The 15,003-nt window shown below is 38.4% G+C and overlaps 1 protein-coding gene across 2 annotated transcripts in view; it reads right to left on the bottom strand.

The window, feature by feature from the left end:
- LOC134360212 (protoheme IX farnesyltransferase, mitochondrial) overlaps positions 1-15,003 on the bottom strand; it is a 163,807-nt gene that overhangs the window by 120,070 nt on the left and 28,734 nt on the right. For both annotated transcript variants that reach the window (XM_063074284.1, XM_063074285.1), the window contains exon 2: positions 11,068-11,207. In XM_063074284.1, the coding sequence (XP_062930354.1) occupies positions 11,068-11,207 (140 nt within the window). The remainder of the gene's footprint in view (positions 1-11,067; positions 11,208-15,003) is intronic.

Here is a 15,003-nt window from a genome sequence, read left to right as displayed (position 1 = left end):
TACCTAATAAAGCGGACAGTGTGTATGTTTGCCGTTTTTTGCAGCTGTAGCCTATCCATTTCAAGGTTCAATGTGTTGTGCATTCAGAGATGCTCTTCTGCATACCATTACTGTAACAATTGGTTCTGTTACTGTTGCCATTAGGGTTGCCAACTGTCCCGTATTAGTCATAGTCATACTTTATTGATCCCGAGGGAAATTGGGTTTCATTACAGTTGCACCATAAATAATTAGTAATAAAACCATACATAATTAAATAGTAATATGTAAATTATGCCAGGAAATAAGTCCAGGACCAGCCTATTGGCTCAGGGTGTCTGACCCTCAAAGGGAGGAGTTGTAAAGTTTGATGGCCACAGGCAGGAATGACTTCCTATGACTAGTGTTGCATCTCGGTGGAATGAGTCTCTGGCTGAATGTACTCCTGTGCCCAACCAGTCCATTATGTAGTGGATGGGAGATATTGACCAAGATGCATGCAACTTGGACAGCGTCCTCTTTTCAGACACCACCGTCAGAGAGTCCAGTTCCATCCCCACAACATCACTGGCCTTACGAATGAGTTTGTTGGTTCTGTTGGTGTCTGCTACCCTCAGCCTGCTGCCCCAGCACACAACAGCAAACATGATCGCACTGGCCACCACAGACTCGTAGAACATCTTCAGCATCATCTGGCAGATGTTAAAGGACATCAGTCTCCTCAGGAAATAGAGATGGCTCTGACCCTTCTTGTAGACAGCCTCAGTGTTCTTTCACCAGTCCAGTTTATTGTCAATTCGTATCCCCAGATATTTGTAATCCTCCACCATGTCCACACTGACCCCCTGGATGGAAACTATCCAGCTCTCCTCAGGTCTACCACCAGCTCCTTAGACTTTTTCACATTAAGCTGCAGATAATTCTGCCCACACCATGTGACAAAGTTTCTTGCCGTAGCGCTGTACTCAGCTTCATCTCCCTTGCTGATGCATCCAGCTATGGCAGTCAGCAGAAAACTTCTGAAGATGACAAGACTCTGTGCAGTAGTTGAAGTCCGAGGTGTAAATGATGAAGAGAAAGGGAGACAAGACAGTCCCCTGTGGAGCCCCAGTGCTGCTGATCACTCTGTCGGACACAGTGTTGCAAGCACACATACTGTGGTCTGCCAGTCAGGTAATCAAGAATCCATGACACCAAGAAAGCATCCACCTGCATCGCTGTCAGCTTCTCCCCCAGCAGAGCAGGGCGGACGGTGTTGAACGCACTGGAGAAGTCAAAAAACATGACCCTCAGAGTGCTCGCTGGCTTATGCAGGTGGGCGTAGACACGGTTCAGCAGGTATTAGCCAAGGCATCCCATATATTGGGCTAAATTGGTTTGTCCAAAATGGGACCGCCCTTGTCCCGTATTTCATCTAAGGAAGAGTGTTCCTATGAAACCTTTTGTGCTGAAGTGACATAAAGCGAAGAAGCAATTACCATTAATTTATATGGGAAAAATTTTTGAGCGTTCCCAGACCCAAAAAATAACCTACCAAATCATACCAATTAACACATAAAAACCTAAAATAACACTAACATATAGTAAAAGCAGGAATGATATGATAAATACATAGCCTATATAAAGTAGAAATAATGTACGAATTTCTTTGTGTTAACGTATGTACAGTGTAGTTTCACTGAACAGAATCGCCAAAACCAACTTGTAGAAAAAAACTGGTACGTACACGCATGCGCACATCACGCATGCGCACACAAGTGCCCGCGCAAGGTTTCATGGTCGTGGTAGTGTTTCTCAGGGTAAACACAAGTGTCCTGTATTTGACTGCTACTTGTGTCCCTTATTTGGGAGTGAGAAAGTTGGCAACCCTAGTTGCCTTCTTGTCAGGTTGAATGAGTCTGGCCATTCTCCTTTGGCCTCTCTTATTAAGAAGGCATTTTTGCCCACAGAACTGATGCTCACTGGATGCTTATTTTTGTGTTTTTGCACCATTCTCTGTAAACTCCAGACACTGTTGTATGTGAAAAACTTAGGAGATCAGCACTTTCTGAGATACTCAAAGCACCCTATATAGAACCAACAGTCACTTAGATCGCTTTTCAAGATTCAAAGATTCAAAGCACTTTTATTATCAAAGAATGTACAAACTATACAACTTTGAGATTTGTTTGCTTACAAGTAGCCACAAAGCAAGAAACCCAAAAGAACCCAATTTAAAAAATAAAACATCAACACTCGATGCGCAAGAAAAAGGAAACAAAAATCATACAAACAATTGAAGTGAAAAACAACATTCCAAACCAAATAGAGTCCTCAGATCCAAACTCCGGAGCAGCCTGGAATTGGCCCACAGCCTCACTTATCAATTCATCACCTCATTGGGCACGAAGCACAGCAGCTGGGGCAGTCTTCATAGCCTCATCACCATGGAAAAAGGAATGACCACCGCGGAAAGTGAGTGAAATTGCCTCTCACCTCAGATCCCGACCCCGTCTTTTCAATTATCTGGGCTGGCGTTTAAAGTAAACAAACAACGGAACAGTAAAAGGCTCCATCACCCTGGAGAGAGGAGTGAACATTATTCTACCTGGAGTCCATTATTCTACTCTAGTGGTGTTCCATAGAGATCTGCTTTGGGACCCCTATTCTTTGTGATCTTTATAAATGAATTGGATGAGGAAGTGGAAGGGTGAGAAAGTACATCTGCAGATAATAGGAAAGTTGGTGGTGTTGTGGATTGTATAGAAGGTTGTCACAGGTTACAATGGGACATAGACATCTCCAAAAAGGAGGCAGAGGAAGTTTCTCTTTTCTCCGGGTAGCAATGGCCAATACCAGAGGATATCCATTTAAGATGAGTGGAGAAAAATTTAGGGGAGATGTCAGAGATAGGGCTTTTAAAAAAAAACAGAGAGCAATGGGTGCCAGGAGCACACAGCTGGGGTATGGTGGTAGAGGCTGATACAATGGGGATATTTAGAGACTCTTTAGACATATGATCTAAGAAAAATAGTTGGTTATGGGCTGTGTAGGATGGAATTATCATGAGCAGGTTTATATAGATATGGGCTGAAGGGTCTGCCCTGTGCTGTGCTGTTCTACTGCATGTTCAATGATGAATGCAATACAATTTCATCTTTGACACCATGAGTCAGCTAATCACACATAAGATAACAGCACAAGAAAGATGCAGAGTCAGTCTCCACTGATGTGTGGTAATTCTGTAGTGCATTACTTTCTCTGCTGTCCACATCAGTTATGCTTCTGGCTTCTTTCAACAAGACTGGCAATTAAATGATAGTAATACCCAAGTTCTGACATATGGGTGTTTTTGTCCACTGTGAACCTGATTACAAACATCCATTTGTCCCACTTAAAACCCTTTGCATCAGGCAGACAGGAGCCTTTCTTGCATCCATTTATATTGGAATTTAAAACTGGAATTCAATTGGTAAGTAATTCTATATACTAATTCACTGAGACACCATGCAAGTCATTGCTTCAGAAATGACAGAAAATGGAGAAAACTGAGCTGAATAATGGGCTGTGGGTTTTGCATAGGGCGACTAAGGAGAACCCAAGGGCAGGACACTGGCACGTCGACTGAGTTGGGGATGCTGGCATAGACATGAACGTAGAACAGCAAACCGGAGGAACCTTGACAAGGAGATGGGATTTACAGGGACCATCTTGAAACTAGAGCTGAACTTGGTACTAAACTTAGAACTAACGGTTCTAATCGGACAAGAGAACGAAGAATAGACCAACAAACTGGCAACCTGTGATAGTCACGCCATCGTACTTATTTCACAGTCTCTGATGAAAACCAGGTCTACTGTAATTAAGTAAGCTAGCAGCAATTGGAACTCTCATGACTGAAATTAGGGAATAATCAGGGAGAAAGGAGCGTTAAAGGGGAACAGCCGAACGGAACCATGACAGTGGGTTAATGAGAAGAGGGCATATCCCGCTTGGGGACAGTCCTGAATGATGGATGCACCAGCTTTTGAAGATGTCTTTGCTACAACTCCACCATGGGCACCAGCCTCCCCACCGTCTAATCCTGTGAATTGCAGCCTCCAAACCAGGCAGTAATGCAACCAGTCAGAATGCTCTCCAATGCATAGGGCGCAAAAAAAAAAGAAAATGAAAAAAGATAATGCAATCAATCCCATACGCAAGTCGATTACAGAGTCTGCATTTCAATTGTGGTAAAAATTTGACGCAAAATTTTCATCTTCTGAAATGACAAGATATTCACGATGATGAGAATGGACAGTCACATCCAAGCCAAGGCCTTCGATAGTTGGTGCATTTGCACATGGGAGCAAATGTTCCACCAAATTACTCTTTAAAAAGTACAGTACTGATTTCTCAGCAAAAAAAAAAAATCATCTGGTTTCCTCTTTTAAATATTTCCTGTGCTAATCAGAGGCTGAGTTATGTGAGCCAGTTGTATTCGCATAACACATCAGTGTTAGCCTGTCCTTACTGTACTTGTGGCTCAGAGTATATTTCTGACCTCAAATATCAAGGATTTTGTCAATTAACATTTCTAATCAATGTCATTTTTGTGAGAATTGAGAACTTATTAGATATAATCCTTTCTCAAAAATCTGTTTCAGTTCCTTGACCTACTGGTCTTCTCTTCACTATTCACCACAAATGCCGTTCTGGCTAATGCCGAGTCACAGTTTCAAATTGTGTTAGCAATCCAGATGACAGACATTCAGACATGGACACACTCAAACCTGTTGACTGAACAATGCTTGCACTGCTTTGTCCAAATCATCAAATGTCTTCTTCATGTATTTTCTATTTACACAGCACTCAATGAAGAGCTAATGGCATATATATTTTAAAAATCCCTGTCACCTTTCCTATTCCAACTCATGGTCTATCTGTTCACAGATTCAAAATTTCTCATCGTTTTACAGTTTAACTTATTTCCAGATTTTCATTTTCTCATTGCCTTTCTATTGTCAAAACCATAATTCCACTCACAGCATTTGCAACCACATTAATAAGGGAATGTGAATCATAAGTTTAATCTTAACTGTGCTGTGGTCAGTACATACTTAATATACTCTGCCTACTGCTACTGTACCCTTCTGAAGACTAGCAAATTGAATTTGTAAATGCAGACTTTTCACAAATATACCACAATTACCCCACAAATATGCCACAATCTCTCCCTGTATGCATAGAGGAGTGCGACTGCAAATCTGGCTGAGTGGTACCATAACAACCACCTCCTATTCAATGGCAACAAACCAAGAAGCTGATTATTGACTTCAGGAAAAGGAAACCAGAGGTCCATGAGCCAGTCCTCATCAGAAGATCAGAGGTGAAGAGGGTCAGCAAATTTAAATTCCTCAGCATTATTATTTTGGAAGACTTGTTCTGGACCCAGCATATAAATGCAATTACAACGAAAGCTTGGCAGAACCTCTACTTTCTTAGAGGTTTGCTGAGCTTTTGGCATGACAGCTAAAACCTCAACAAACTTCTATAGAAACATAGTGAAGAGTATACTGACTGGCTACATCACAGCATGGTATGGAAACCCCCAAGCCCTTGATCTGGAAGTCCTACAAAAAGTAGTGGATACAGCCCAGTCCATCACAGGTAAAGTCCTCCCAACTATTGAGCATTATCTACATGAAACGTTATCACAGGAAAGCTGCATCCATCATCAGAGACCCCAACCACCCAGGTTATGGTCTCATCTGGTTGCTCTATCAGAAGGTACAGGACTCCAAACGAAGGGTCCTCGGCTAAAATGTCAACTGTTTACTCTTATCCATAGATACTGCCTGACCTGCTGAGTTACTCCAGCATTTTGTGTGTGTTGCTTTGCATCTCTAGCATCTGAAAATATTCTCACATGATGACAAATGTATTTTGATAATAAATTTACCTTTAACTTTGAAATGACCCACAAAACAATAAATCAGACAATTGGGAGTCTAATGCATTAATTAATCAAAAAAAATCACATAACTGATGCACAAAGTTAAAAATATAATGCAAAAATGTAGAGTTTTGCTACTTGCTTCATGTTTAAGTTGAATTAGTTGCTGTACATCAACCACAATTATATTGAGATTCACAAATCATCTATTTTTGACTGCAGTTTTAAAAAATTATGAAACCAAAATTAATTTTCCTGACCAGGTTTTTTGTGTTCCTCCTAGTTCTGGACTTAAAATGGCTTATTTGTTTTTATAATTATAAAACATTAGTGGCCAATTATACATGCAATGCATCAGACAGAACTTGTGTAATGGAATTATAAACCATTCAAATTAATGTGGCACAGTAACTTAGAGTAAATCAGAGAACATAAAGTAAAAGGAAACAATGGGCTAATCAAGCCCATCCAGGAACAACATTGAAACCAGTAACATATCTGCAATAAGCAAAACAAAGATACAACATAAATAGAAAATTCAGAAAAATTATGGCTTTCCCATAAGAAGGATTATCAATAATTTGCAGTTCATGCTTACATTTAACATATATATGGGCAATTTAATCCATTCTTCTGTATTTAATTCAGTTCTGACCTATTGGTAATTATTTAACAGTTCAAATAATGTGATTGATTTCAATAACATGTATTATCTCTTGCTGTGTAAAACTGGGAAGTGAAATATTTATAATGTTCATTTACAAAGCATTTACAGTTGACACTTTTCAGGACACACTTCTCAACAAGTCACAACAACAAGCCCTTATGCCCACCTAGACAACCAAGCATTATACACCCAGAATCTTGCCTGGAAAGCCGGAAGGAAAAATTACTCTAAATATTAGTATATTTAATACCATACAATATATTAGTATAAATGGCAAACCTATGTCCAAGAAATTGGTCATTTTGTAGAAACCGAAACAGAAGAATCTCAGCAGCTTGAACAGCTTGCCAACATGCTTCATGATAAAGGAAATTGGAATGCCTGGACAATCTGATTTGTTGCTACTAGGTTACTAGACTACTAGTTATGTAGCCATCAAATATTTTTCCAATCAGTTGCCAAAATGCTATCCTTCCTGACACTTGATGAACTTTCATTTCTGATTTAAGATTAGAGACAGTCCACGGTAGAGTTAGAAAGAGGAATTAAAAGTCAGCAAAGCAAAGTAGGACAGAAACAGTGAGAAATCAAGCATTCAAATGAGTGGCACACTGCTGTTTGGGATCCACTGGCTGAATAAGCCGCAAAGCAGTGGAAATCTATCTGGGAAAAAACAATTTCACCAGGTGGTGATCATTTCTAAAGATGTTCTGCACTAATTTTAATGTTCTTGTGAGGTCACCGTATTGGAGTGTCACCCAAGAAGGAAAATCAGATTTATTGTAATGGTAAATATAAAATTGGATTAATCTGTCACTAAATTGTTAAATGTCATCCTTATGAAAAACTAATCATCTTGAATAAATGAAATTTTAAAAATGGCCATGATATTACTCAGTCCAAGAACAATATTTAAAATTATGTCCAAATTATCAAAAGTTCAGGAGTATTCAGAGGGCTCTATAATTACAGCATCACAGAAACTATCTTTTGAATAGCAACTTCCCATCATTAGTCTGTTAATTTACCAAGTACCAGCTTTTGTTGAAGTTTCCAAAACATAAATATACTTTGGTATCATGTTTAACTTCGATTTTCGAACTTTGCTTTCATTTATTTGTAAAGAAAGGCTACAATAGAATCCTCAGTCCTGAAGAACTTAGTTTCTCCCCCAAATACAAACATGTCAAGCAATCAAAATAATAATTAAAAATAATTACCTGCATAACAGCCCAAACTAAAATATAGGTTATAGAATGCTAGTGCCTTTCTTCATTTCAAGCCTAAATATAGTTTGTTGTGGCAAAACACAAGCTTCATAATAATAATGTACAACTCAAAGAATATACTTGGAAGTCACAGGCATATAACCAAAATTGTTATAGTGCATCCCATTTCTTTGACAACATACAGGTTGGAACTGGTCTCTTAATGTGTTTATATTTTCTAAGTATTCTGTCTCTTTTCTAGACCTGACTCCCACAGATTTGATAAAATCAGAAGCAATATCTTGACTTACAGACTTTCATATTTGTTTGTAAGCCCACTAAATAATTTTATTAGGAAATATTCCTTTAAATGGCAAGTTGAAAAAATCAGCTTTCTAAAACTTACTTTATTTTGAAAGGGAAGACATTTTTCAAGCCAAACAAGCCATTCAGAAACTTGGTCTTTTTCTCCCTCCTAAGTTCTTAAGCATCTTGCCAACGCCACAATGCTTGCATGCTTTACTCTCTACTTCATTTGAATCATAAATCAGGCTTCTCCAATAAACAAAGATACGAACAAAATCCTCTCCGAGACCCTGGTGCACCCGTTCCACTGAACTGTCTGCATTGCCCTACCATCATTACCTGTTGCTCTCCACTTGCTCAGATCAACATCGCCAAGATACCTTTCTCCAGATGGTAGCAAAAGTATCTCATGCAATGGTTTGTCTTCCAATTCATGCACAATTACTTTTGAACTCCATTAGAATCCTTCATCCCATTTCCCAACATCATCTTTACCTTGTTCCTTGGCATATCACACAAAACCAGAAGATTCAATGTGGATTCTAAAATCACTGAATTCCACCAATTCTCTGCCTCTTCATTGTTTTTACATTATCAGAGGTTTATTACCCAAAATTCAATAAATCATACCTTCTATCTTTAAAATTTGGGAAGATCAAAGCCAAAATCTTCAGAACCCACCAGAGATATAAACCATGTTACCCTTCTCCTTCCCAGACTTCATATCTGACTAAACCAGAATTTTCTTAACAGAGGTATCCCATGCAAACTCAAGGTACACTAGAGTGTCATCTCCAGCACAAAAACATATCCATATTGTCAGTCTCCAACCTTCCTCAATACATCCTAGTAATCATCATCTAAATTTAATTGCTTTTTCACCTGAATTTCAATTGTAACCTGGCCAGCTCACTCTCCTTCACCTAGTAAGGCTGAATACAGGACCTTGGCGGAGGACTTTGTCAAATGGTGCAAGCTGAATCATCTGCAGCTCAACATCAGGAAGAGAAAGGAGATAGTGTTGGAGTTTAGGAAGACTAAGCTTGCAGTGCTCCCTTTTACTATTGATGGTGAGGATCTATAGGTACCCGGGGGTGCATCTGGATGACAAACTTGAGTGCAGCACCAACACAGAGGTTGTGAACCAGAACAGCCAAAGTCACCTCTACTTCCTGAGGAGACTGAGGTCCTTTGAAGTATGCAGGTCTCTCCTTCACATGTTCTACCAGTCTGTTGTTGCAAGTACAATCTTCTATGCGGTGGTGTACTGGGGCAATGGCATCAACACGGGTGATGCGAAAAGGCTAAATAAACTGATTAGAAAGGCTGGCTCTGTGATAGGAGTCAAACTGAACACACTGGAGGCTGTGGTAGAACAAAGGACCCTAGAGAAAATCCTGGCAATCCTGGACAATGTTTCTCACCCTCTGCATGTCACCTTAGCTGAACAAAGGTGCACTTCTAATAATACATTAAGGCAACTACGCTGCTCCAAAGAGTGCTATATGAGGTCATTCTTACCCTCGGCCATTAGGTTCTATAATGAATCAACCTATAGCTCCCCCTGTAGGACTGTTTGAGGTAACATTTTTTATTCTTTCTTACTTCTCTTCTAATATTTGTATATCTATACACTTGTAATACTACTGTGACACTGTAATTTCCTTTGGGATCTATCTATCTAGATAAACATTAGTTCATCCAAAGGGCTGGAAATTTGATTCTTTTTCAGTCTCATTTTTCAATCCCATTTCTGCAGCCTGTTCAAGGTCCATACGTGCTACAACACCTATTACACTTTCCTGCCCATGGCCCAACCCCACCATCACCCAACACCAAAAATCTGATTCTGGCCTTGTTGTGCACTTGTACCTCAAGCTACCTTCATCTCACATTGTAGAACTTCCTCACAAAATCTTAATATTTCCCCAGCTTCCTTTTCTCTTAATATCCACTTCAGCAACCAAGCTTTTAGTTATATCTGCTAATGTTTCGCTCTTTCCTGAATCCTAGGAAAGCTTTAGAATGCTTAACACATGCAATTCACTTCTCTCTTCTTCCCAAGATCCACAGCAAATCTCTTTGGTAGATCCATAGTTTCAACCTCTTCTTGACCTATAGAACACATTTTGTCCTACCTTTACTCTTTCCTTCCTTATCCAGTCTCTTCCTACTTGCATCCATGACATCTCCATCAAACTTTATCACTTACAAGTTTCTAGTTTCCTGGTCCCCACTGGTTCATTTTCATCATGGACATTCAATCTTTCTATATTTTCATACTACACTGGAACCATCGTCATTTTTTTTCCCCTTGAAAGTAAGTTCAACTAACCTTCCTTTACCATCACCTGCCTTTGGTTGTCTAAACTTATTCTCATATTGAACTCAATTCACCCAAATCGGATGGGTAGCTATGAGAAACTACAAAACTATCCCCGACTCTAGAAACAGTTAAACAGTTCCTATAAATATAATCCATCTGAAATGTTAACAGTTTTTTCCACTCAACAGGTAATACCTAGCCTGCTGAGCATTTCTAGCAATTTCTATTTTATTTCAGATCTCTGGCATCTGAAGATATTATTTAAGTGGTGATCTAAATATCTGTTTTAGTAACTTAAAATCAATGATTTTTTAGGGAAATCTGGAACACCTCATACTGAGAATATCACTAACAAAGACAGGGGATAGTGTTTACACTCAGGGAAATATCCTTCTCATTTTCTTCCGCGAACTGCTGACTTTGGTTACATTTTTTCCTAACGTTGACAAACATACTTTCTGAGAAAGAGCTTAAGATATTTTTCAAGCGTATAATCATCCAGTATTGTAGAAATGCTGAGGAGTTAAAATTTATAAAAAGTTTCCTCTTTCATTTGTCTTTCCTTTATTTTACCTCTACATTCAAGTATGATCCCGACATTCACAAACTGTGTTCAAGAAACATACATTAACTACTGTCTAACCAATATTCAAATATACATACTAACCTGGCATTTAGGAAGGTAAAAAGTCCGAAACTGGAGCCATTCCCCATTTCCTGGTCTATAATGTTGGACAATGACTTTTGGAAGTTGTTTTATGATAGTTATTTCTTGAGGAGACTCGAAAACACACAGAGCCAACCGACCTAAGAAGTGGGGGAAGGTAAGCAAACTATTACACCTCCAGGAAATAATGCTTTAAGCAATAACTTATGCTATTCTTTTAGCAGCAAGAATCTTGTGGATTTTATTCAATTATGAATTACTTTTCAAATGTTATATTTGATACAACTTCACAATTTCCTTTTGTCAGATATACTTTGGATGATCAGGCACTGTGGTGGTTGAGAATTTTTATCAGCTGCTTTCATGTTTGATTTAGAGGTGTTACAGGATGGCGGTTGCTGATATGTTACTTTTGCCCAGCCAGCAATAATCCTCATATTAATATGATATATTTGCAATTGACAACAAGTAAGAATTTGAGGCAAAAGAGATTTTCCTAGACAGTGGACTGAACAAATACGACGAATATCAGTGGCACAAAGCAGCAGCCTAATAAAACACCATTACGTGAAATACATCTCCACTCCTTCTTAATATATGCTGATCATTTCCTGATAATTTTGATGGAGCTTTCCATATAATTGAAGTAACCTTTGGGCCATCACAATTAATAAAAATTCTTACAGAATCTACAATTCATCTCTTTCATCTAACCCATGCATTAAACACGTAGTCATTAGCCCTCAGCGAATTTATTCATTAACACAAAACAGTCATTACTAAAGCTTTTTAGTTACAATAATTTATTCATTAGAAATAAGGAATTAACTAGATGTTGGTACAAATGCAGCTTGAGACTAAAGATTTTCATGGCTGAACCCAATGTTTTAAGTCACACATTAAATATATCTGACTTCTCTCTTAATTTTGTGTTGCAATATAATGGTTGAGCCGATGTTATGTAATAATACAGTAGGAAATTTACCATTTCTTTAAGAATCTCATCAGTTTAATGCAGATTTTATCATCTGTCAACTATTTGTATCTTTATATGCAGCTGATCCTCATTCACTGAAAACTCAAGTGCTTAACTGATCACTGACTGGAGCATTGAGTTAAAACAGCTTTCATTGACTGTTTTATTACAGACACTGTATTATCTATTCTACTCAAATGAACATGAAACTTGCTATAAAATAATCAAATACAATACTTGACCCAAAACTTACATTATGCAAAACCAACACAAAATACGTTTCTTTCAACAATAAGCCACGATTTATTTTATTTTACTATATTCACTGTTTCCTGAAGACAAAATTTCAAATTCCACGTTAAAGACATTTGCCAAATATTTTCTGCAATACCTCACTTGGAAGAGATATTTTCCTGCAGTCTCCAATTCTGCACTCCAAGCATAACATTGAATAAAACGCTGCCTTTATACTTCTGCCCTTTCTCTAATTTTATGACACATTCATAACACTCTTCCTAACCAATGTGAAGGTCTTGGAATTAGCTAATTTATTCACGTTCTTACAGCAGAATAATATTGGGACAATCTTCCAACATCCATGCATTTGTATTTATATGTGATATGCAGCAGGTGCCAGGCAATTTGTCTTGTGCATCTACAAACTTTACCAAAACCACATCTGGGGTTTCAGAATTAAATATGTAAAGCTGCTGCACTTACCTAACAAACATGACAGAAAAGTTATACCTCATGCATCTGGTGTAAATGGATTTCTGCTCAATCTACCCGGTCAGAAAATTTCATTTTACCTATACAGAACTCAAGTTCTTCAGTATTCAATTAGTTTATTTTTAAAAAGTTAAAACTTTTTATTCTGTACATTATTCACATGCAATCCCATTTTTTCTTTTCTACCTATTCTATCAATTTCTGCCCATGACTTTATATTGAATTAAACATTACAATTTAGACTTTCTATCTTAGAATCTGCCTGTAACTATGATCTGATTAATTGTAAAGTTTCTTGATGTTTTCACTTTCTGAAGCCTCAGATCCCTTGTAAAAAATGCATCACTGCACTTTCATAATTCAAAATTGCTGCTCAAAACCCACAAGACATATTTAGGGGTCTGTAAATCACATCAAACAATACTGTATCCAAACCAAATCTGAGTGATTATTCAAAAAAAGTCACAAAAAAAGCTTGCTTTCAAATAAAGCATTTCATAACCTCTGGGATATCAAAAGCACTTTCCAGTCTAAAAGTCATTCATTGGTCTTAATGTTAAAAAGATGGTAGCTAATTTATTTTATGGCAGCTAGTTTATTTACTGCAGGCTCACATGAATACCAACACAAGAGGAGATTTTGTTTCAAGAAATATCAATGGAGAGATGTGATTCATTTTGCAGATTTTATTAATTGTTCAATGTTATCTATTTCCTTTTATCATTGTTGTTTCAGACACAAATCACATATTGTAACTTTTCTTTTTCAGTTGACCCAGCTAAATTGTACAAGCTAATTATCCCTGAAGGCTACTTCAAAACAAATTGAAAAGTTAAGACTAGAATATTCTTAATTTCCAGTCCTAATACCCAAATTCACCAAAACACATGAGATTATGCAGATGCTGGAAATCCACAGTAACACACACAAAATGCTGGAGGAACTCAGAAGGTCAGGCAGCATGTATGGAAAGGAATACAGAGTTGACATTTCCAGCAGAGACCCTTCATTAGGACTGGAAAGGAAGGTGGAAGTAACTAGAATAAGAAGGTGGATTGAGCAGGAGTACAAGCCTTCTGATGGGAAAGGTAGGAGGGAGAGTGAAGTGAGAAGCTAGGAGGTGATAGGTGGAAAAAGAAAGGGAGTGAAGAAGGAATCTGATGGGAAATTAGAGTGAATCATGGGAGAACTAAAAGCTGTGTTTTAATCTTCAAAAAGTAATCATTTCAAAACTTCTCATTCACACACTTCACCACATCCCAAGGGATTTTATAGATATGTTAAGAGCAAAAGGATTGCAAGGGACAAAATTGGTCCTCTGGAAGATCAGAATGGTAATCCATGTGTGGAGCCAAAACAGATGGGGGGAGATCTTAAATGCATTATTTGCATCTGTATTTACTCAGAAGATGGATACAGAGTCTATCGAAGTGAGGCAAAATGGCAACATCTTCATGGACCCTGTACAGATTAGAGGAGGAGGAGGTGTTAGCTACTCTGAGGCAAATCAGGGAGGATAAATCCTCAAGACTTGACAACGTGCTCCCTCAGACCCTACGGGAGGCAAGTGCAGAAATTGTCAGGGTCCTAGCAGAGATATTTAAATCATCCTGAGCGATTAAAGAGGTAACAGAGGATTGGAGGACTGCCAATGTTATCCTGTTGGTTAAAAAAGGCTCTAAGCATAAACAAGGACATTATAGGTGTGTCTGACATCAGTTGTGGGAAAGTTAATGGAAGGTGTTCAAGGGACCGGATATATAAGCATTTGGATAGACATGAACTGATGTCAGCAGGGCTTTGTGCAAGGTAGGTCATGTCTAACCAACCTTATAAAGTTTTTTCGAGGAAGTCACCAGGAAAGTGGATGAAGGCAAGGCAGTGATGTTGTCTACATGGACTTTAGGAAGGCATTTGACAAGGTCCCACATGGGAGACTGGTCAAAAAGGTTCAGTCGCTCGGCAATCAGGATGAGGTAGTAAACTGGATTAGACATTGGCTTTGAAGCCAAAGAGTGGTAGTAGAGATTGCCTCTCTGACGAGAGGCCTGTGTCTATTGTGCTGCAGGGATCGGTATTGGGTCCTTTGTTTTTTGTCATCTATACTAATGATCTGGATGATAATGTGGTAAAATGGATCGGAAAATTTGTCAATGACACCAAGATTGGGGCGTAGTGAGCCATGAGAAAGGCTTTCATGGCTTGCAGAGGGATCTGCACCAGCTGGAAAA

Source organism: Mobula hypostoma, chromosome 22 (assembly GCF_963921235.1).
Source record: "Mobula hypostoma chromosome 22, sMobHyp1.1, whole genome shotgun sequence".
Taxonomy (NCBI): Eukaryota; Metazoa; Chordata; class Chondrichthyes; order Myliobatiformes; family Myliobatidae; genus Mobula; species Mobula hypostoma.
Note: the sequence above shows the minus strand (reverse complement) of the source record. Positions and strands in the feature narration are given on the sequence as shown.